The sequence below is a fragment of the Sciurus vulgaris genome (genome assembly GCF_902686455.1).
Source record: "Sciurus vulgaris genome assembly, chromosome: 10".
Taxonomy (NCBI): Eukaryota; Metazoa; Chordata; class Mammalia; order Rodentia; family Sciuridae; genus Sciurus; species Sciurus vulgaris.
In genome coordinates this window covers 70,035,567-70,060,592 of record NC_136470.1, presented here as the reverse complement: position 1 = coordinate 70,060,592, position 25,026 = coordinate 70,035,567, and the positions used below count along the sequence as shown (strand labels likewise).

The 25,026-nt window shown below is 40.1% G+C and overlaps 1 protein-coding gene across 1 annotated transcript in view; it reads right to left on the bottom strand.

Moving 5' to 3' along the window:
- The window catches only part of CFAP91 (cilia and flagella associated protein 91), a 72,190-nt gene that overhangs the window by 5,653 nt on the left and 41,511 nt on the right, over positions 1-25,026 (bottom strand). The window contains exons 13-17 of the mRNA XM_079155371.1: positions 23,487-23,633; positions 20,259-20,480; positions 17,459-17,607; positions 16,566-16,657; positions 6,230-6,391 (exon numbers count right to left, since the gene is read on the bottom strand). Of these exons, the coding sequence (XP_079011497.1) occupies positions 6,231-6,391; positions 16,566-16,657; positions 17,459-17,607; positions 20,259-20,480; positions 23,487-23,633 (771 nt within the window). The 3' untranslated portion in view covers position 6,230. The remainder of the gene's footprint in view (positions 1-6,229; positions 6,392-16,565; positions 16,658-17,458; positions 17,608-20,258; positions 20,481-23,486; positions 23,634-25,026) is intronic.

The following is a 25,026-nucleotide window of genomic DNA, read 5'->3' as shown; positions in this document are numbered from 1 at the left end:
GACATGATCTTTTAGGGGCTGGAGGTGGAATGTTATGGTTTGGATATGAGGAGTCCCCCAAAACTTTCTGTGTTAATGTGGGAAAGTTCAGAAGTAAAATGATAACAATGTGAGCGCTGTAATATAATTGGGTCATCCCAGTTTAAATGAACTGGGTGTTAACTATAGGCAGGCAGGGTGCCCTACAAGTGTTCATCTTCCCTCACTCTGCTTCCTGGGGGAAATAATGAAGCAAGTCTCCTTCATCACACCCTTTATGCCTCATCTTGGGCCCAGAGCAATAGACTCAGTCAATCATGAACTAAACCTCTGAATTGTGAGCCAAATAAACCTTCACTCCTCTAAGTTGTTCTTGTCAGATATTTTGTCACAGCTACACAAAGCTGCCTAACATAATTGGTTTTAAAAAATTCTTATTTCACATAAGCTCCAAATATATTATTCACTCTTTCAGCAGTTAAATTTTGGGAATCAATGGCCTATGCCAACTCTCCCTTTCTCCATTCCTAAAACATTAAGTGATAACGATCTAAATTTATTCTTCTATCCCTTCTGTAATATTTTTCTTTTTCTCTCTTTGTGCTTTTTCCTAAATATTGTCTTCTGACCTGTCTTTAAATTTACTAGTTTTCTCTTCAGGTGTAAGTACTCTGCTCTTAAATCTGCTTGAGTTTTTCATTTTGGTTACTGTGTGCTTAAATTCTAAAATTTCTATTTTCTTCAGATCTTTTGTATTATTTCTAGTCTCTTGAAAATTTCAATATTGGCATTCATCCCTTTGAACATGCTTAGGCTACCATAACAAAATACTGTAGACAGGTGGCTTAAACAATGGAAATTTATTTCTCACATTTCTGGAAGCTAGAAATCCAAGATCAAGATGCAAGCATGGTCAGTTTCTGGTTGAGGGCTGTCTTCCTAGCTTTTAGACAGTTTCCTTATCACTGTGTCCTCACATGGCAGGCCCAGAGAGAGAGGGAGAAGAGAAACAACCCCCAAGACCAGAATTCATGTCCTTCTCCCGAGCAAAACACATCCATTCTACCCCAACAGTCCCAAAATCTTAACTTGTTCAGTATCATCCCTAAAATCTAAAGTTCAAAGTCTCAATGAAATATATAAATCAGATAGGGGTAAGACTCCAAATATAATTCATCCTGAGGCAAAATTCCTTTCTACCTGTGAGTCTATGAAACTGACAAGTTAGGTGCTTTCCTATTTCAATGGTGGGACAGGGATAACATAGATATTCCCATTTCAAAAGGAAGAAACTGGAAGGAAGAAAGGGATAATGAATCCCAAGCAAATCCAAAACCTAGTAAGGCAAACTCCATTGACTATTAAGGCTTAAGAATAACCTGTTTTTGCTTAATGCCCTGTATTCTAGGCCCCTGGAGTGGCACATCATCCCCATGGCTTTGTGGGTGGCCTTTGCCCTTTGACTTTAGGTGGGGGTCCTGTAACATAATCAGTTCATGGCCCCAGTTGGGGGTCCTGACCCTTAGCTCCTCTGGGCTGAGGTCCCACTCTGTGGCTTTACTGAGCCAGGGTCTGATGGAGGTCCTGCCTCTAAGGCTCTGACTGGAGGCTTACTGGACTGTTGAAACTGAAGCAAGGTCTTGATGAGCTCAGAATCATTCTAGTTTCCAGGTTAACTACACTCAGAAAATATGATCAACCAATAAATTAAATGATTAGAACATGAAGTTTAGTTACCTCAGAAGTATATATTCCTCTCTTCTGTCTTGCAGAGGGAAGAAGGATAGTTGTGAGATTATTTAGTAATACACAGGGAAAAGAGAAGTAGGCATGAGTCACTGATTTAAACATATGTCTTAAAAGTCAGCTTTAAAGTAATGGTAGCAGAAACAACAGATGATAGAAATAGATATAAAGGAATCTAAAATATTGGAATCATTAGACACAGACTTTAAAAATAACTGTTTACTGATATGGCCTTTTGCCTTCCAGAATTGTGAGAAAATACATGTCTATGGTTTCAGCCTGGGTCTATGGTATTTTGTTATGGAAGTCTAGGATGAGGTCATTTTCTCGTTCTTGAAGAATAGTGCAACATCACAGCCTAATAGCTCTCTTTTCCTATACTGTCAAATCCAAGAATTATAATAGTCTTCCTTAATTTCATCCTATCTCTGTCCCCTTCAGTTCAAACTGGCAGTGTTTCTCATATAATCTCATAAAATGTTTATCAAATTGTTGTTCAGCATTGTTTAGATATCCTTAGTATTCTCAACAGAACAATCAATTTGTGTCTCTCTCTCTCTCTCTCCCTCTCCCTTTCCCTCTCTCTCTCTCTCCACTCCCCTTGCCACCTCTCTCTTTCTCTCTGCAATATGGAAAGACTGCAAATTTTCCAAATCTTCAAGTTCTGGTTCCTTTTTGTTTAACAATATCTTCTTCAATTTATCTCTTGCCCATGTTTATATAATTAATGAGGAAGAATCAAGCTATACACTTTTAACATTTTGCTAAAAATCTCCTCAACTAAATATTCAAATTTATTGCTTACAAATGTCTACCTTCCATAAAACATTAAACACAGTTTAGTGGAGTTGTTTGACACTTTATAACAATAAAGTTTCTAATAATACATTGCACATTTCTATCTGAGATCTTAATAGAATTACTTTTAGTGTCAATATTTCTAGCATGCACTACAAAACTTTCTAGTCTTAACCTATTATCTAGTTACAAAGCCCACATGTTTAGGTGTTTATTACAGTAGCTTGTGCTACCATTTGGATATGAGGTGTCTCCTCTCCCCATTCTCCTATTGATGCAGAAATAGTCAAGAGGTAAAATTACTGGATTATGAGAGGTGTAAGCTAATCAGTCCCTCTTAGTTTGAAATAAATGGATTGGGTTGTGGGAATCCATTATTTTTTAGCAGAATCAGAGTAAGTTGAACCATGGGACCCAGAGGCCTGGCTTCTAGGAACTGCCAGGAAGCATGTGGTGTTGCATGGGAGTGGTTCCCTGTCAACTTCTGGAATATTCCCCCTAAGAGAATGGCTTCCATAACTCCACCTTATCCTGCCCATCACAGAAGAAGCTCCCTCTATCTGTTTATTATAAATAAAAGAGAGTTGGGCGACTTGTTGTAAGAGGCCAGAGTTGGTATGGTCAGATCCATCATGCCCTTCCTTCTCATTTAAAAAGAGTATTGGCTCTTGTGTGTTTATTGAGTAGATAAGTTTTTTGGGTAATTGAGTGATATACAACCAACATCATCCTCTGGCAGTTAACCCTTTTCTCCTCCATGGGGGACGTGGCAGAGAGGTCCCCCACACTGGGTGGTAACTGTAGGCAGGTGGACATGGTGGGAGGGTCACTAGGGGTATGCCCTACAAGTTTTCATCCTCCCTGGAGTGCCTTCCTCCTCCCCTCACACTCTCTACTTCCTAATTCCACCATGAGCTGAAGATTTTTCATCCACTGGGCCCCTCCCCAGTGATGTGCTGACTCACCTTGAGCCCAGAGCAATGGAGGTGGCTGTCAGTGGACTGAGACCTCTGAAACCATGAGCCCCCAAAAAACTTTCCTTCCTCTAAGTTGTTCTTTTTGGGTATTTTGATCACAGAGACACAAAAGCTGACTAAAACAGCACCCCATTCCTAGTACCAAAAGCCTATCTTAGTTATCTGGGGCTTAAACCACAGAAATGTATTTTCTCACAGTTCTGGAGGCTGAAAATCCATAGCAGTAAACATGGTTATTTTAAATCCTGTACCTAATAATTCCAATATTTTATGTCCCTTTAGGTCTGTTTCTATTGTGTGTTGTTTCTGTTGCTGCTTTTTAAAGTTGTCATGTCTCCTCATGTACTTGGATATCCTCTATTATATTATAGAAACTGTATATGAAAAATTATTTGTGAAAACAAATTGAGGTCTAAGGTCTTGTTCATTTTCTCCAAATAAAAAGTAAGTTCTATTTCCAACAGTTTTCTTGAGATAATAGCAATCAAGCATCTCCCTAATTCAGTTGCAGAGAATGAGATTTATTTTAATTTGGATCATTGGATGATTAGAAGTTAAGTTGTTGGGCTGGGGTTGTGGTTCAGTGGTAGCACATGTGGGCACTGGGTTTGATCCTTGGTATCACATAAGTAAATAAATAAAGTTATTGTGTCCATCCACGACTAAAAAATATTTTTAAAAAAGAAGCTAAGTTGTAGTGCATGCAGAGAGAGCTTACTTTCCTACATCCTTACTACTAGGGCATGTCCTTTTAGAGACCCTACCCAGATGGAGTGGGTTTATCATGACTTCAACCTTCACTTTAGTTTTTCTCCCATTAGTTTATAGAGCTTTTAAAAGCAGTGCTCAGACTTTCAGACACATTTTCTAGAGCTTATATTTCCCCCCAGGAAAAAAGTGGGTCCAAATGCCAGACCCAACCCTCTGAATTCCTTTCCTCTGCTAGATTTTGACCCACAACTTCTTCACTATCTTATTAGCTCTCCATTGCCTTCAAGGTCATTTGAAATATATAACATATATAATATATTTCATAAATATATTGTAAGTCAGTGATTCATGCCTACTTCTTTCTCTGTGTATTACTAACTAATCTTACAACTGCCCTTCCCTTCTCTGTATGAAGAAGGAGGAATATATAATTGGGAGGCAGCTAAGCTTCATGTTCCAACATTTAATTTATTGGGAGATCATCTTTGCTGAGTATCTACAGTTAGACTAACAACTAGATAGTTTTACAACTAGCTTTTGTAACAATCATATATGCTTTACACAGGTTTCAATGAAATGCACTTTACTTTCAATTAGTAAATAAAAGATGATTTATTTCACTCCTCTGACTTGACATCACAGGTCACCATGGGATGTCATAGAGCAGGTATCATAATCAGGTATATTTGATTCAAACTTTAAATTACTAATATTAAATTTTCATTTCTGAGAAATGACAGCCAACACTCTGGCTTACTTTTATTACAATAGTAAGGTAGTCAAAATGCTTTCACTGAATTTATATTTAAGAGATAATAGATGATATTACATGTAAATACATGGTTTGGATCTTCACTGATTTCAGAGAGTATTTCATTATTAATTGAAGACAAAAGCTTTTATGCTATAATTTATAACCACAAACTGACATTTAAAATCATGTATCTGTTTTCTCTCAGGTCTCTTCCCTTATCTCAACCTTCCTTCCATAATTCCTTTAGATTGGGACTTAGGATTCCAACAGATTCCCCAGCAGAGAGTCTCCTGGTATCATGTGCATGGGCAAACCCTAAGTGAAGGGAAATGATTTGTACAAGATGATTACAGGTAGTGGCAGATGAATGCCAAGTCCAAACCTTCTGAATGCTAAGACAAAAGTTCCCCTAGCCTCAGCACCTTCCCCCAACAGGACACCACTTTCAGGGCAAAAGAGCAGGAAATGTGCCTCACCATGAATGCACAGGGCAAGATGGTACAGGCCAAGGTTCACTCTGTACTTTTCTCAGGAGGAGTTTACTTCAATTGACTTGTTTGATCTTCAATTCTGGTCCTCTGGGTGTGAAGCTTATAAGCTAAGGAAGCTCTTGTCCCCACAACCTGAATCTCTTTTTCTTATACCTGAGCTCTGTAACCTGGGAGGCTAAAGAAAATAGCTATGTATCCTGTGTGGGTATGGCAAGAACTCCCACAGGAAGAGAAGTGTCTGATGCTGCCCTGTTGGAAGCTGTTTCCTTTCTTATATCTGCTGTGTAGACTCAACCAAATGTGGCTGGTGTTAGTCTTATGAGTATGAATGTTTAGTTGAGACTCACTCAACCTCTGGCAGACACTACAGAACTGGCTGAACTGGGCAAGCTCCATGCCTTGTGCTGTGCTTACAGTTAGCACAGTGCATTGGGGCACACCATGCCCTGCTCCATCAGAACAAGCTTTTACAAATAACGCCTACTTGTTCTGTAACTTTATTTGTGATAAAGTATAGTTACATGTTAAAAGAACCCACAAAAGTAATCTAGAGACCTGTATTTTAGTTTGCAAGAGTCCAAATGGGTCACAACAACTCTAATGATTTCAACCAGTAGGTACCATAATCTAGATCCAATGTACCAATATAAATGAAAGCACTTTATTTTCTTAAACAATGGACAACCTGTTCACACTGTGCTTGTTAGAGCACAACACAAAGCTAAACAGTGCTCCTTCTCCTCTGCTTCTTCCAAATGAAAAATCAAACTCACCTTAGCTCCTTTTCTCATTTTGAGTTCCTTCCTCACGTAACTTGTCAGCATCTGAGACCTGAACTTTTGGTTGCTCAACAAATTTCCGCTGGACCATGGCTTCTGTGTGTTGATGGATGATCTGATGGGCTGCAAGAATATGCTTCCGCTGTGCATTCCTCACTGTGCAAAAGGGACAGAAGAATTTTTACTTTGAAGGTCTAAATGAAACCATTCACAAACATTTTTTAAAGAGTAGTAACAAAAATGATAATTTTGTGAACCACATATTTTCTGACTTAGGGCTGACTGGGTTAACTAAAAATGCTCTGCTCTTTGTTGTAGAAGGATATCTTCCTAAAGGTAAACCAAACCCATACCTTATTTGTTGCTGTTCCCTCTATTCACATGCTTCAATTCAGTTGTCATTTTCTCTCCTGCAGACTTGCCTACATGTTACACCTCTGCAGCTTACCTCACTTTAAAAGACTACATTCCAAACTCTAACCTTCTGCAAAACACAACTCAAGTTCCAGCTACCGGAGAAAGTCTGTGCTGATTAGGTCAGCCCTTTTTTTTTTTTTTCCATTTCCCAAGCTTGCATTTTTATTAACTTTGAAGCACATCATGTGAGTTACATTGTTTTCTTCCAACATTATAAATGGCTGATTAGTCTGAATGAGACTCTTGTCTCATACTTCTCTTTGAACCTTAGTTCCTATATGGAGGGCTTTGCTCATTAATGATGAGCTTCTGGGGTCATGATTATATAAGGTGGTACCAGCTCCAGATTCTAAGAATATTTGTAATCAGGGCTTAATAAGACAATGCTAAGCACCTAGGTCCTTGGAAAGAAGAGGTGTTGATATTGATAACAACAATGATGTTAGCAGTTAGCATTTTTCCTTACTTTGTGCAAGGTGCTATTTTAAGCAATCAACATATGAGTAGTCATTTAATTCTCCCACAACCCTAAAAGAGAATATTATTAGTATTCGCATTTTTCAGAAGAAATATAGACACAGACAGATTAGGTAATTTCTCCAAAGTCATATTGGACAGTAAGAAGTACTATGGATTCTTTGCTATTCAGGTATCAGTTATTTTATACAGAGTAATTCATTCAGCTGCTCATTGCACTTTGTTGGGGTCTTAAGCCCCCTTGCTCTTCTCGACCAGTGGCAAGGGAAGGGGACACTCCCCAACAAGGTCAGACAGGGATAGGTAAGGCCTACTGACTGCCTGCTCCCAGCCCTCCAAGCGGAGGACAATCAGACGCGTCAGGGAGACCCGTCACAGCAGGAACTCGTTTATTGAGGAAATCACACAGCTTTTATGTAGGGTGGGGGCTAGGCGGGAACCAATCAGCTTAAAGGTCAGCAAGGCATGGGGTGTTCACGCAGGCAGAAGTCCCATAAGACTATATGGCAAGCACGAGCTGATCACGTTCGCGGAACTATTGTTAACCAATCCCTGACGGTGGTCCGATTCATCATGATTAACTATTGAAACCGCCTTTGAGGCCTTGATCTTGCTCACTCGCCAGGAAGTAAGGAGTCAGCCTGAGTTAGTTAACGTGTCATTAGTCCCAACAGCACTTCACAGAAGTATGGTCAAAAAAGTGGGTGGTTTGGAGCCATACAGACCATAATTGAACTGTGCAAGTCATGTGTTTCCAAACACCATTTCCTTCACTGAAAAATGAGAATACATGTATAGCTGTTGTAAGAAATTGGATTGTGTGAATACACAATGTGTGAATTGAAATGTGTGAATACACATTTTCAAATGCTTAGTGCACCACTTTCTGCAATTTAACATGCATTTAAAATGTGGCAGTACTGTTATTTTACATCTTTATATATATTTGTTTAAGGTCTTTCTGATTCTATCAGTTTTTTAAAAAGTGAACTATCTCAACATGGCCTTATATAACAGTATCTTAATTTTTGGTAAAGAGTATACATAATACATAACAACATTTGGTAAGAAGCATATAATCTCTTATTCGAAAGGAGATACAAGTTTCTAGTGTACACTCACTGTCCACATGAGCTTTTTTGATTTGGCATAAATATAAAGGGAAGAGATTAAGGGCTCACCCAACTTCCCACAGAATTCCCTCCACTCAAGTTCCTCCTTCAAATCTTTCCCTCAGCCCTAGGAGGAGATGCAGGAGGGGATCTCAAACTAGTAAACATTAAACCCACTATTTCCCCATGTCCTTCAATTCCCCCAAGCAGTATGGCTCTGAAGCAGGCTGATCTCACTTTGGACCTGGGAGAAGTAGAAAGGAGTTGTATATTTTCTTAAGGATCTAGAAAACATAAGGTACCTTTTATAATATAAGATGATACAGAAATACACATTACTTGGTCTGAAAATTAAACTTCATTGATACAGGCACTATCACACACTGTTGCTGGGAGTAGAAATTAGAACAATTCTTTTGTGGGACAGTTATACAGAATCTATCAAAAAGTAAAATGCACATACCCTATTTTCCCAGTAGTAGTACTACTAGGAATTTAGTCTCAGAAGCATAGCCAGGATACATATAAAATGTACTGATTACAGCACTACTAGTAATAGAAAGCCACAGTGGAAACACACTAGAGAGGACTGTTTTTTTTTTTTTTTTTTTTTTTTTTTAATTGTAAACAAATGGGATACATGTTGTTTCTCTGTACATGGCGTAAAGGCATACCATTTGTGTAATCATAAATTTACATAGAGCAATGTTGTTTGATTCATTCTGTTATTTTTTCCCTTCCCCCCACCCCTCCCACCCCTCTTTACCCTCTATACAGTAGTTCCTTCCTCCATACTTGCCCCCCTCCCTAACCCTAACTCTAACCCTTCCCTCCCCCCCATTATGTGTCAACCTCCACTTATTAGCGATATCATTCGTCCTTTGGCTTTTTGAGATTGGCTTATCTCACTTAGCATGATATTCTCCAATTTCATCCATTTGCCTGCAAATGTCATAATTTTATCATTCTTTATGGCTGAGTAATATTCCATAGTATATATATACCACAGTTTCTTTATCCACTCATCAATTGAAGGGCATCTAGGTTGGTTCCACAGTCTGGCTATTGTGAATTGAGCAGCTATGAACATTGATGTGGCTGTATTTCTGTAGTATGCAGATTTTAAGTCCTTTGGGTATAGGCCAAGGAGTGGGATAGCTGGGTCAAATGGTGGTTCCATTCCAAGTTTTCTAAGGAATCTCCACACTGCTTTCCATAGTGGCTGCACTAATTTGCAACCCCACCAGCAGTGTATGAGTGTACCTTTCTCCCCACATCCTCGCCAACACCTGTTGTTGCTCGTATTCTTGATAATCGCCATTCTAATTGGGGTGAGATGGAATCGTAGGGTGGTTTTGATTTGCATTTCTCTTATTACTAGAGATGTTGAGCATTTTTCCATATGTTTGTTGATTGCTTGTAGATCTTCTTCTGTGAAGTGTCTATTCATTTCCTTAGCCCATTTGTTGACTGGACTGTTTGAATTCTTGGAGTAGAGTTTTTTGAGTTCTTTATAGATTCTGGAGATTAGTGCTCTATCTGAAGTATGATTGGCAAAGATATTCTCCCACTCTGTAGGCTCTTTCTTCGCATTGCTGATAGTTTCCTTTGCTGAGAGAAAGCTTTTTAGTTTGAATCTATCCCAGTGGTTGATTCTAGCTTTTATTTCTTGTGCTATGGGAGTCCTGTTAAGGAAGTCTGGTCCTAGACCAACAAGGTGAAGATTTGGACCTACTTTTTCTTCTATAAGATGCAGGGTCTCTGGTCTGATTCCGAGGTCCTTAATCCATTTTGAGTTTAGTTTTGTGCATGGTGAGAGATATGGGTTTAGTTTCATTCTGTTGCATATGGATTTCCAATTCTCCCAGCACCATTTGTTGAAGAGGCTATCTTTTCTCCATTGCATATTTTTGGCCCCTTTGTCTAGTATGAGAAAATTGTATTTATTTGGGTTTGTGTCCGTGTCCTCTATTCTGTACCATTGATCTACCTTTCTATTTTGGTACCAATACCATGCCGTTTTTGTTACTATTGCTTTGTAGTAGAGTTGAAGATCTGGTATTGCAATACCCCCTGTTTCACTCTTCCTGCTAAGGATTGCTTTAGCTATTCTGGGTTTCTTATTCTTCCAGATGAATTTCATAATTGCCTGCTCTATTTCTGTAAGGTACGTCATTGGGATTTTAATTGGAATTGCATTGAATTTGTATAGCACTTTAGGTAGTATGGCCATTTTGACAATATTAATTCTTCCTATCCAAGAACATGGAAGATCTTTCCATCTTCTAAGGTGTTCTTTAATTTCTTTCTTTAGTGTTGTATAGTTCTCATTGTAGAGGTCTTTCACCTCTTTTGTGAGATTGATTCCCAAGTATTTTATTTTTTTCGAGGCTATTGTGAATGGGGTAGTTTTCCTAATTTCTCTTTCTGAAGATTCATCACTTATGTATAAAAATGCGTTGGATTTATGAGCATTGATCTTGTAACCTGCTACTTTACTGAAATCACTTATGAGTTCTAAGAGTTTTCTGGTGGAATTTCCAGGTTCCTCTAAATATATAATCATGTCATCAGCGAACAGGGATAGTTTGAGTTCTTCTTTTCCAATTCGTATCCCTTTAATTTCTTTGGTTTGTCTAATTGCTCTGGCCAGAGTCTCCAGAACGATGTTGAATAGAAGTGGTGAAAGAGGGCATCCCTGCCTTGTTCCAGTTTTTAGGGGGAATGCTTTCAGTTTTTCACCATTTAGAATGATATTAGCCATGGGCTTAGCATAAATGGCCTTTACAATATTAAGGAATGTTCCCACTATCCCTATTTTTTCTAGTGTTTTGAGCATGAAGGGGTGCTGTATTTTATCGAATGCTTTTTCTGCATCTATTGAAATAATCATGTGATTCTTGACTTTAAGTCTATTAATATGGTGAATTACGTTTATTGATTTCCTGATGTTGAACCAACCTTGCATCCCTGGGATGAAACCCACTTGATCATGGTGCACTATCTTTTTAATATGTTTTTGTATGCGATTTGCTAAAATTTTGTTGAGAATTTTTGCGTCGATGTTCATTAAGGATATTGGTCTGAAATTTTCTTTCCTTGATGAGTCTCTGTCTGGTTTAGGTATCAGTGTGATATTGGCTTCATAGAATGAGTTTGGGAGGGTTCCCTCCTCTTCTATTTTATGGAATACTTTGAGAAGTATTGGAATGAGCTCTTCCTTAAAGGTTTTGTAGAACTCGGCTGAGAACCCATCTGGTCCCGGACTTTTCTTTGTTGGTAGGCTTTTGATGACTTCCTCTATTTCAGTACTTGAAATTGGTCTATTTAAATTGTTTATGTCCTCCTCATTCAGTTTAGGCAATTCATATGTCTCTAGAAACCTGTTGATGTCTTCGAAATTTTCTATTTTGTTGGAGTATAGATTTTCAAAACAGCTTCTAATTATGTTTTGTATTTCCATCCTGTCTGTTGTGATATTTCCTTGTTCATTCCGAATTTTAGTGATTTGGGTTTTCTCTTGTCTTCTCTTTGTTAGTGTGGCTAAAGGTTTATCAATTTTGTTTATTTTTTCGAAGAACCAACTATTTATTTTGTCAATTTTTTGTATTGTTTCTTTTGTTTCAATTTCATTGATTTCAGCTCTGAGTTTAACTATTTCCTGTCTTCTACTACTTTTGGTGCTGTTCTGTTCTTCTTTTTCTAAGGCTTTGAGCTGTAGTGTTAGGTCGTTTATTTGTTGAGTTTTACTTCTTTTATTAAATGCGCTCCATGAAATAAATTTCCCTCTAAGTACTGCTTTCATAGTGTCCCAGAGATTTTGATATGATGTTTCTTTGTTCTCATTTACCTCTAAGAATTTTTTAATTTCCTTCCTAATATCTTCTGGTATCCATTCATCATATAATAGCATATTGTTTAATCTCCAGATGTTGGAATAGTTTCTGTGTTTTACTCTTTCATTTATTTCTAACTTCAATCCATTATGATCTGATAGAATACATGCTAGTGTCTCTATCTTCTTGTATTTGCTAACATTAGCTTTGTGGCATAATATATGGTCTATTTTAGAGAAGGATCCATGTGCTGCTGAGAAGAAAGTGTATTCACTCTTGGTTGGATGGAATATTCTATAAATGTCCGTTAAGTCTAAATTATTGATTGTGTTGTTGAGATCTATGGTTTCTTTGTTCAATTTTTGTCTGGAAGATCTGTCCAGTGGTGAGAGCGGCGTGTTAAAATCACCTAGTATTATTGTGTTGTGGTCTATTTGGTTTCTGAAATTGAGAAGGATTTGTTTGACATACATAGATGAGCCACTGTTTGGGGCATAGATGTTTATGATTGTTATATCTTGCTGATTTATGCTTCCCTTAAGCAGTATGAAATGACCTTCTTTATCCCTTCTGACTAACTTTGGCTTGAAGTCCACATTATCGGAAATGAGGATGGATACTCCAACTTTTTTGCTGAGTCCATGTGCATGGTATGTTTTTCCCCATCCTTTCACCTTTAATCTATGGGTATCTTTTTCTATGAGGTGAGTCTCTTGCAGGCAACATATTGTTGGATCTTTCTTTTTAATCCAGTCTGCCAGTCTATGTCTTTTGATTGATGAATTCAGGCCATTAACATTCAGGGTTATTATAGAGAAATGATTTGGTTTCCCGGTCATTTGGTTCATTTTTAAAATTTTGTTTATTTATTTGTTTGACACAACTTGTTTCCTCCTTTATTTGACAATTCCTTTAGGATAATTCCTCCCTTTGCTGATTTGCTTCTTTGTTTTTCATCTCTTCCTCATGGAATATTTTGTTGAGAATGTTCTGTAATTCTGGCTTTCTTTTTGTAAATTCTTTTAGCTTTTGTTTATCATGGAAGCATTTTATTTCATCGTCAAATTTGAAGGTAAGTTTTGCTGGGTATAAGATTCTTGGTTGGCATCCATTTTCTTTCAGGGCTTGAAAAATGTTGTTCCAGGACCTTCTAGCTTTTAGGGTCTGGATTGAAAAATCTGCTGATATGCGTATTGGTTTCCCCCTGAATGTAATTTGGTTCTTTTCTCTCACAGCCTTTAAAATTCTGTCTTTATTTTGTATGTTAGGTATTTTCATTATAATGTGCCTTGGTGTGGGTCTGTTGTAATTTTGTGTATTTGGAGTCCTGTAAGCCTCTTGAACTTGATTTTCCATTTCATTCTTCAGATTTGGGAAATTTTCTGATATTATTTCATTGAATAGGTTGTTCATTCCTTTGGCTTGTTTCTCTAGGCCTTCCTCAATCCCAATAATTCTTAAATTTGGCCTTTTCATGATATCCCATAGTTCTTGTAGATTCTGTTCATGATTTCTTACCATCTTCTCTGTTTGTTCAGCTTTGTTTTCAAGGTTAAATATTTTGTCTTCAATGTCTGAGGTTCTGTCTTCCAGGTGTTCTATCCTATTGGATATGCTTTCTATGGAGTTCTTAATTTGGTTTATTGTTTCCTTCATGTCAAGGATTTCTGTTTGGTTTTTTTTCAATATCTCTAACTCTTTATTGAAATGATCTTTTGCTTCCTGTATTTGCTCTTTTAACTGTCGATTGGTGCGATCAATCAATGCTTGCATTTGCTCTTTCATCTCATCATTCAATGCTTGCATTTGTTCTTTCATCTCCTCGTTTGCTTCTCTGATCATTTTAATTATGTACATTCTGAACTCCTTTTCTGTCATTTCTTCTGCCATGCTGTCATTGGGTTTTATTGATGTAACATCTAGATTTGTTTGCAGCATTTTCTTTCCTTGTTTTCTCATGTTGTTCAGATATCAGTGGACCGCTGAGATATTGCAGATTTCCTCTGTTGATTTACAATGACCCTGAAGATTTCTATATATATCCCCTCTTAGCCTTCAGTAGGCTGAAGTCTTGGAGGAGGTTGATAATGCGGTGCTCCACAAGGAAGCTGCCTCTCTAGGAGTGGTGGCCTTCAGGTGGGGTATATTCCCTGCTAGTGGGCAGAGGTGCCTCCACTTGTTGACCAATGGTCATCCAAAGGGGACCTAGGCTGTGGGCTGAGGCAAGGCCTGTTTGGGCCTGTGTCTCTGGTTTTACCGTCCTTGTGGGGAAACCTAACCAGGCAGGGAAGACTCACCCAGTGGGGAGGTCTCGCTGGTCAGTCCCCTCCTAGAGGTTCCCCTCAATTTACAACTACTGCCTGGGCTGGGCTGCCTTCCTCTGCAAAGTTTCCAGGGGCCCGGCCCTACCTCCTGGGCCTGGGAGCCTCACCCTTCGCAGATGAATCTCCTTAGGCTGCCCCTCCTCAGAGAATTTGCCCACAGGCCTGGAACCTTCGCTCCGCCCTAAGCCTGTCTCTGTGCGGCTCTTCCACCCAGAAGCCTCCTAGATCCTGGGACCCTGTTCTGCACCTAATCGCCTGGCTGCGTGGCCCCTCCTCTGAGCAGCCACCTGTGGCCCCGAACAATCGCTCTGAGTCCCAGAGACCCGCCACAGGCCTCTTCCTCCAGACAGCCGCCCAGTATGCCGGTGCGGTCACTAGGAGTCCAAGAAACTCACTTCGTGCCTCCTTCTCCCACCAACCACCTGTAGCCCGGGGCAATCAATCACTCCGAGTCGAAGTGACCCTCCCCGTTCCTCCTCCTTCTCCAGATAACCCCCGGGTGTTCAGGAGCAGTCCCTCTGAGTGGCTCTGAATCCACTTGACCCGCTGCACGCGTCCTCTGGGCACCGCCCGGAGCTCTGGTGTGGCCCCTCAAGACCAAGTGACCCACCACGCTTCTCCTCCAGGCAGCCCCCCTGTGTTCAGGAGCTGTCACTTTAAGACCAAACAACTCACCACTCCCCTTCTCCTCTGAGCAGCCGCCTGAAGCGCTAATGCAGTCACTGCGAGTCCAAAGGACCCGCCGCGCTCCTTCTCCTCCTTCTCCTACTCCTCCGGGCAGGCCCCGGGGTTCAGAAGTGGTCAGAGTCCAAACAGCTCGCCACGCAGCCCCTTCTCTGGCAACCGCCTGTAGCTCTGGTGTAGTCACCCGAATCCAAGCGGCCGCTCCTCTTCCTCCTCGTCCTCAGGGCAGGCCCCGGTGTTCAGAAGCGTCGTTCTGATTCCAAACAGCTCGCCGCGCGGCTTCTCCTCTGGCAACCGCCTGCAGCTCTGGTGCAGTCTCTCCGAATCCAAGTGGCCACGCTCCTCTCCTCCTCCTCAGGGCAGGCCCCGGTGTCCTGAGTCCACACAGTTCTCCCCGCCACTCCTCCCCCGGGCAGCCGCCGGAGCCCCAGTGGCTGCTCCGAGTCCCAGCGGTGTGCCGAGCGGCCTCCTCTATGGCGCTCCAGCGGGGGGAGGGGCGTCTCGCCGGCAGTTCTACTTCACAAAGTTTCCTGCGTTCCGGGACCCCCTTCCCATCCGGGATGCCCCCCCAGGGGGTGAGAGTCACCCGGCTACTTTGAGTTGGTCCCAAGCGTCTCAATATCTCCTCTCTTGAATCCTGAGTTCTGGAGCAACACGTAATGCAGCCACCCTCTAGGCCGCCATCTTCTCTTCCGAGAGGACTGTTTTTAAAATGACATAACAACTTTGTATAGGAGAAAGTATTCTAATTCTTGGTCCTAATGTGTTAGACCTCTACCATTTTCTCTATTCTTGATTAAGCAAATATTGCACACTTTTCTGCTTTAAACCTGTCCAGAATTCCCTGCATAATCCCAAAATCTTCTGCGCTGCTATTTTACCTGAATAATTGGCCTTATTCTATCACTCTCTCTAGAATTAGGCCTGTCACCAATAGTCTCATAGTTCTGGAAGAATCTGCTTTTACTTTTTAAGATGTATTTTTCTTTACTTCTCTATTGACTAAGAGTATCCATCTTCAATAACATGCCACTTTTGAATATGACAAATTGGGGGCCCTTTCACTTACAGGCCCAGAGGAAACACAGTATGTGTGACTCAGGTAGAGTAGTAGACTAGACATAGGCCTTTTGGGCACTCCTGCTTTTCAACACTCACATTTCACATTGCCCTGCTGCAAAAGGCTGCTATGCTTTGAGTCACAGAGTACACCTCTTCTGGGAACTAGGAACCTCCTTTTAAAAAAGATTGGCTCTTGATACTCTGTCAAGCACATTAAAACTGCATCCCATCTCTACTACACATGACTAAACACGGCAGTCAGACAACAAGAAAAGAATTTGTCAAGTTCTGAAATAAGAAAACTTGGTACATCTTCAGAAATTCTGAATATCTCTGTTAAATTTTAAATCTCTGCGATTTTGAAAATAATTTGCATCTTTTTTAAAACTCCTAAAGTGAAGCATTTATATCAATTTACCTTTTTCTTTGACAAAGTCTTTTTGTACCTCTGGAATCAGAAAACTATAAACCAACTCAGCAACAATCTCCTCTGACTGAAGATATGTTCGACTGAAAAAGAAAAAAAAAAGTTAAACTATTTCCTTTGTTTTCTTTACTTGAGCTGATGGACATTTGAATCTTCCTTGCATGTATGAACAACTCCACTGCCTAAATTTTGTCATCACCTTTTCCTTGACTGAATGATCTGAAATAACACATTCCTAATGACTGTAATTCTATGAAAAATCTGAACTTGACCCTGTCCTTCATTTACTGGACTGCTAGGAAGGGAATGTTAAAAATACAGATTATATATGGAAGCCCAAAACCTTGGGATCAAGTTCAAATAATGTTGCACACACATATCCACATTGTTTTCATGCTTCTGAGTATTCTAAAAGTACACAGCATCAAAATAATCCAGATTAAAGAGAGTAACTGAGAATTCAATCCCAATGCTTCTACCATACAGAGGTAGTCATGTTGACTTGTAAAGAGTTATGCTGATATGACAATAGACACTGAAGCACAAGTTATACATTTGTTTCTCCTTGGTAGTAAAATCTTTTTTTTTTTTTTTCTTCCTGGTACTGAGGATTGAACCCAGGGGTGCTTAACCACTGAGTCAACATCCCTAGTCCCTTTAAAAATGTTTATTTAAAGATAGGGTCTCACTGAGTTGCTTAAGTGCCTTACTAAATTACTGAGACTGACTTTGAACTTGAGATCCTTCTGCCTCAGCCTCCAGAACTGCTGGGATTACAGGCGTGTGCCATTGCACCCAGCCTTGGTGGTGAAATCTTAAATTCCTGAAAAATTACATAAATACCAGCAAATGGGCGGTCCATTCTATAATCTCTTGGTGCATACCGGTTTTCCATTTCATAAGCAATGTCATTGATTTCCTCAGCCATCTTCTCAATTTCTGATCTGGCCTGTTCTTCTGCAGTATTTGCTTCAGTATTCAGTATTATGTCTTCCAGATACGAAGTTACAGTACTCTGATGAACTTTAATCACCTGAAAAAAGCAAAAATACCCCTACGTACTAAGAACAGCTATTATAAGCAAGACAAAAAAAATACACAAACTTTGGTTGGTGGTTTTTTAGCACATGTATTTCATTCATTAAGTCAATAGTTCCCTCTGTTCACCTAACAACTCATCCTGGGCAGCCCCGCCCATTTAGAATTATGTTTCTTACTTGCGGGGTGAGTAATACAGCACTGTAGGAAGATCATAGGCTTCGGCTCAAAAATTCTGGCTTGGACTCTGCCTTTGTCTTTTTCAACAGTGCGACATGGCCAACCTACCTAACTGTAGCAGAGGCTAGGACATTTCTCAATGTCCCTTTTGTCTTTCCTCTTAAATAACAGATCCTCTAGATTTTAGCTGGGCAAACAGCTGCCTAGAATAAAGACTTCATTTCCTAACACCCATAGGAACTGTATATGTCCATATGATAAAACTCTGACTAAGGCAATATATGCAGAAGTTAGGCGTGCAACTTCAAAAACAATTCTTAAAGAGAAAGCGCTTTTTTTTTCTTTCTTATTTCATGGGGACATAATGCAGGAACATTGGTAGTCACCTTAAATTGCCATATGGTCTATTCCTTAGGGGGTAAAGAACAGAAAGATGAGAGGCTCTTGGGTCTCTGAAGAACTTACTGAACTATCATACCATTCCTAGACTGCTTCTTTTTAAAAATTTCTTGAAATCATGAAATAGAATACAGATTTTAAAATGTGCAGAGCACACAAATGTACAGTATAGTAAGTTAGGCCAGCACCCATGTAGTCACAGCTAGTACCTCAGGACACTAACTGCAGACCATTTTAATTTCCATGACTGTCCTAGGGCTTTGTAACTCCTCTGCTTTGTAACTTACTCCCTAAATATGAAACCATAAGCATATGGTTTGTTATGAGGTGTCCCCCAAAAACTTATGTGTTAATTCAGGAATGATCAGAAGTAAAATAATTACATTGTAAGCTCTGCAACCTCATCAGTGAATTAATTCACTTGGCGGATTAATAATTTGAATGGATTACTGGGTGGTAACTATCAGCAGTTGGGGCATGACTGAAGGAAGTAGGTCCCTGGGGGAGTGCTGCTGGGGTAATATTTTGTCCCTGGCTCCCCACTCTCTCTCTCTGCTTCCTGGTGGCCATGAACTGAAGCTTTCCTCCACCATGCTCTTCCACCGATATTCTGCCTCATCTCAAGCCCAGAGCAATGTAGTCAGTCAATCATGAACTGAGTCTCTGAAACTATAAGCCCATAATAAACCTGTCCTCCTCTTGTTGGGTATTTTGATGAAATACTGAAATAAATTTTATCAGTGATGAAAACCTGACTAATATAATTTAAGAAATGCTTTTTGGCATTTGGAAGAATCATAAGCATCAATTGTGACAAACTGAGTTTTATTACATATTCTATCTCCTCAACAGATTGTGAGTTTCTTGGAGACAGGGCAATTTTCTATCTCATATCTGCATATTTCTTTGGATTTGAGATAATGCCTAGGACTCAGTAACAACTCAGGACCTGTTTCTTGACAGGCACTGCAGCACAACTCTGAGTATATGATACTTACTGTACATCCACCAATATGACACCAACTTTGAACCCTTAAACTTTCCATATGAGAGCATCTCAGTGATAGCTCAGTATAGTATCGACCAAATGACCAACTAACCAAAATATACTTGCTGAATGTCTTGTATGTACAGGAATCTATGCTGGTGATGTAGAAGACACAGAGAAAATATACAATAGCCTGCTCTGGTAGAGGATGCAAGTCGACACCTATATGGAACAGACAGCTGGATCACAAAACAGTAGAGAGGTGTGTGCTCCTACCACAGTGATATATGTACTTGTGTATATATGTATGTCTTTAAAAATAGGTAATTTTCTGGACACATCTGTGCTTACAAGTGTATGAGTGAATAAGGAAACACAGATGGTTATATATGTGTCCATGTGTGCTTCTTCATATATTTGGTAATCGTGTACACCATATTTTTTGTGAAATTTTTCATGTATGCACCTGCAAAAGTGTGTTTGTATTTAAAGATGACTCTCTATAGCTTGAATATCCAGCTATTAAAATAACTCCATTCAGTTGTCCCAAGCAAATTTAAATTGAACTCCTGATTCTACCCCTAAACCTATTCTCCGAACTTACCTGCCTCAGAAAAGACTACCATCACCTTTCAGTTGCTTAAGCTCTAAACTGGGTACCATAATTGATGTCTCTGTTTCTTACTCAGGCTTACTACTTCAACAGCTTCCTTCCTAGTCTCTTTGTTCCCACTCTGTCCTTCCTCCCCCTCTTCTTCACTTAACAAGCAGAGGAACCTCTTTAAAATGTGTTATTAGGCCCCATTTGCTTACTTCATGGAACCACTACATTTTTAAATTATATACTTATGTGTATGTTTTATGTTTCTCAAGTTCCAGGGAAAAGGGACCATGCCTGCTTTTTTTTTTTCCTTCCTCCAAAGTGTCCCACAATGTACCTGGCATATAGCAGGAACCCAGCAAATATTGCTGAATAAAATGAAAAACAAAAACCCAATGCCACTTCATGTCATGGGAGTCCTTTGGTTTAACTTTGCTCTTTCCAGGGCATTTCCATACCCTCAGCTTCCCCTACTTGCCTCTTTAAATATCTGGTCCTCCTCACGCAGGCGCCTTTGTTCCACCTGGCGACGACCACTCTCTTCGGCCTCTCGCATGCGCCGCTGACGCTCTGCTAGCATGGCAAAGGCATGGATCCTCCTCTCTTCCTGTAGTCTCACTAGCTCTTTGGACAGGAAGTCAAGCATGTCAACCAGAGCCCTTCCTTCCAGCCCAGCCAAATGGTTTTCAACAAGCGACACCTTAAAAATAATAATACAACTTTAGGGATACAAATTCCACTATGAATGGTGATTAACAAAAGTGTTGGTTTACTCAGAAACTCTGACAGTCAGTTCACTGTCCAAATACAGTTGGTTTTCATTAGGAATGTTATCTTTCAATTGATCCCATCCCAAGCACTCTTACTATGAAAACTTATAGACTTAAATATGAGTAAGCAGATTGTTCAGTCAGTCACTGATGGATCAAAGTCCTCGGATTATGAAGAGGATTTAGGAAAACATTTCTATTAGCAACCACACAAAATATATTTTCCTTTCAATTTTATTCGGAAGGTCAAGTATATCTTCCCAGACATGAAGGGAAATGTCAAAATTCTTACTAAAGATAAAATTAGAGTTTAACAGAATCTCCTAGAAATTCACTCCTGATACTTTTTAATTCTTAAATGTCTGATCCTTTCACACAAGTTTGAGGAGTTTTAAGAGCTTGGATAACATGAAAGTAGAAAACTTTGGTACTTTTTAGTCTTTTAATAACTTCAAAGCCATTAACAACCATCTTTGAAACAGCCCAGGGAAAAGCCTAAATGTCTGTAGTAGCTGAGATAAAACAAAGGACCCATGGAGCTCCTGGCTAGGAGATAGCCACAGTACCTATTCACCAGGTCCTGGTTTTGACACATGGAGAAGAAAAGTGTTTAAGATGAGTTGTCCTGTGCAACTTCATCCTGCTCCCTCCCTGTCCTCAGGTAGAAGGAGAAAACGTTCCTCTTCCAGTCATATGCTGCCTTAATGTTTATAGTTCTTCCTCTGCTCAGCTCCCCACTGGTTTGTATCTAAGGGAAAGAATACTCACAGGTCTCAAAGGTTATGGGGCTATGGGGTGAGATGATCAGTCAAATGTAGCTGTTGCCCTAACATCCCCATCTTCACCCACCTCCCAGCCTACATGTTCCTTCTCTCAAAGTTCAACTTTAATTAGTTGAACTTCACTTAGTTGAACTTTGAGCTATACTAGTGATAGAAAGAAAGGGCAAAACTAGAACATTCACTACTTTATTCATAATCACTAGACATTCAGCCCAGAGGTCACAAATAGATTCTCTGTCTCCAGGAAACATAAGCTCCCTCATCTGAAGGCATATGCAACCATTAAGGTCCTAAGGTGGCTATCTACTCATGTCTGGCCTCCTTCCTCAGCAAGAAATTTGAGTATGCTCAGGTAGGATGATATTAAGTGAAATTAAGTGAAATTACTTAAGAAGGTGATTCTGTCATGGTTATAGCATGTAATGTATCCCATTAACTGGGAATTGTGTATTTTCTGGACTGCTTTCCACAGAAATAAAAGAAGGAAAGGGGAGGCCCAGCCTTGATATAGGTGTATGTGAGGTGCTCCCTTGGGCCCCAGCAGATTAGTGGTGTACCTAGTATAGTGAAGGTAAGTGGCCTTTGGCTAAGTGGCAGCTTTCCCCTTCACTCTCAGTTGACTTCATTAGCCAGGTATATATCCGCCATGTGGGGTAAATTAGTTGGCAAGCCCACTGGCTTAGCTGCCTCTGCTAAAGTTCATTATCAAGAACAGTGAAGGGCCAAGAGCCATTTTTGCATTCAGAGTCTCAGGGCTTGCTTCACTCATGACATTCTAATCCTTCTCTGATTATTTTCAGGACTCCAGGACCTCCGGATCAGATGCTCCAGTGTCCACATTCTCCTTGTCTGTGAAGAGTCATCCATATCTAACAGAATCAGACTTGGCTGAGGCATGGGATACACAGGCCTGACTCCCAGGAACTGGCAGCCATGATAGACTGTTCCAGATTGCCTAAGGAGTACGTGGCCCTGGGTGGGAGTGGCTTACTGGCTGATGATATACTAGTTCCCTGAGCAAATGGCTTCCCTAGCTCCACCCCCATCCTGTTTGTCACAGAAGAAGCCCTTCCTGATCCGGCCCCTTTACCTGTGTGACTATAAATAAAGGAGAGGTGGGCTATTCCACGTTGTTAGAGGCCAGAGCTGGTATGGCCCCATCCGTCATGCCTCCTCCCATTTGAAAAGAGTTTTGGCTCTTGTGTTTATTGACTAGATAAGTTTATAGGAAATTGATTTATAGGCAGCGTCATCTTCTGGCAGTTAACTCTTCCCTCATCCATGCGGGACGTGGCTGAAACCCCCACACTTGTCTTTCTCTGGTCCCTTTGCTGGGTCTCAAAGCTTGTGACTTTCTTACTTCCTCCCTCCCAATTCTCAGGTCTACTCTCCCAAGCTCAGTGACCATCTATGGCACCAATGTAAAAGAAATAAAGATGTGGTCATTTCCAAACTGTTTGCCGTTTGTGTTCAATTCTCACATAGCCCAAGAGATATGTACCTTACTAAGGTGGGTCAAATTAACTTGGCTTATAACAAACTTTAGTCTTACTACACTAAACTTTGCAAATTGATTCTCGGATTGATTCATAAGTAAGTGGGGAAGGGAATAAAAATGTATCTATACTAAAGTCAACATTAAAAAGTGTGTATATAGCAAACACTGAAGAGAATAGGAAAAATTGACAGTTGCTGGTTTAGAACTGCAATTCTCAGCTGTGTCAAGTGGCAGAGGGACAGGTCAGATGAAAGTCACCAAATACCATAGTGGTGGTAGCATATTTAACCAGCATGGGCTATATATGACTACCAAATGCAAAAGTAAGTGCTGATATTTTTAAATCCCACTTTTTTCATGTTGCTTTTATTACTTACTCATTCTGCTTGGTCCTCACCAACTGAAATACAGTAGAGTTACCAATATTTAGGAAAAACTGGAAAGGAAAACATCTTAAAGTTGAAAAAATGCACTCTTTTTTTGCATAAAGATAAAACACCATATTCAATTCAGTGAGGGCATAACCCCAAATTATGCACTACAGCAACATTGTTTATAAATGCTGAGAAAGTGCTGGAATTGTGGGGGATGTTCTGTAACATTTCATTTATTGTTATTGAAATGTTGTTTGTGCAACAAGAAAGAAAAGGAAGAACCTTGTGCTCGTGCAGGTTCCTCTGCCGTTGTAAGGCCAGGGTCACTTGCTTCTCGGCCTTCTTCACCAGCTTTTCATCCTCTTGGAGTGCGTGGCTGGTGCGCAGCTCCTGGATCAACTCGAGTCGCTTTTCTTTCCCTTCAAACATCTGTAGCAAATCAAATCAAAGAGAGATTGGCATGTTACCATCCCTTTTTTCCCAGCATTAGGAGCTTCACCAATGCGAGGCACTTGTGAGCAGAGACTTCTGTTCTGCTGGGATCCATAGAGCTCGAATTTGGTCCTCTTTTCTGTGCTTCAGGGCTCAAGCAGAGAAAGGCCAGAGAAGGTGACAAATACAGGGTCATGATAAGAAATTAGAACCTTCCCCTCAACTTCAGGTGCTCCTTCCCTAAGAAACCTGAGGGTAGCATTTTTATGGTTGTGTTTTCATTTCCAATAAATGTGCCCCTGGTTTGTAATACACAGCCTGCAGTCTGAACTTACCTGCAGCATTCCTCCTAGGAAATACTGAACGGAGGCTAAAGAATGCTGCTGAATCCAAGGTGGCTCCCTTATCCAACTTCCCTGAAATTACTGCATGGACCAAAGTCTTTTAAGAGTTACAGCTTTCTAGGGGTAAAATTAACTGGAGTTTTAAATAATCCTTTTTTTTTTTTTTTCTTAAGTAAAGTGTGCCTGCTCTAGCTGCACAAATAATCTGGCTAAGGCTTTACAGTCAGGAAGACCAGAATTGAATTGGCTGGTAGTTAACTAAACCTCTCTGACTCAGATTACTTGCCTATAAAATGAGATTCCTAATAGAAAAAAAAAATGAGATAATATATGCAGAACAAAAAATATACAATGTCAGCATATAATAGTGGTTCTGTTATGGCTTAGATATTAGGTATTCCCCAAAAGCTCATGTGTGAGACAATATAAAAGAGTTCAGAATGAAATGATTGAGTTATGAAGGTCTTAACCTAATCAGTGCATGAATGCTCTGACAGGGATTAACTGGGTGGTAACTGTAGGCAGGTAGAGTGTGGCTAGAGGAGGTGGGTCACTGAGAGTGTGCCTTTGGGGTTTATATTTTGTCTATGGTGAGGGGAGCTCACTCTCTTTAGTGCGCGCCCTCTCTCTCTCTCTCTCTCTCTCTCTCTCTCTCTCTCTCTCTCCCTCTCGCTCTCTCTCTCTGTCTCTTTCTTTCATTCCATGACCCAAGCTGCTTTCTTCCTCCACAGCTTTCTGCCATGAAGGTCTGCCTTACCTCAGGCCCAAAGCAACAGAGTCAGCCATCTATGGACTGAGACCTATGAAACCATAAGCCCCAAATAAACCTTTCCTCCTCTATGTTGTTCTTGATGGGTCTTTTGGTTGCATCAATGAAAAATTGACTAAAACAAGTTCAAAACTGGAGTTATATTGTTAGTCATTTCATTTGTAATGCAGGTATTGCTAACCATGCAAATTCAAATAATTGTTATGACTCAGTGGAAAATTAGGGAAACCATTTAATTTGTAAAGATTTAAAAGTCAAAATTCAGGTGAGAAATTTT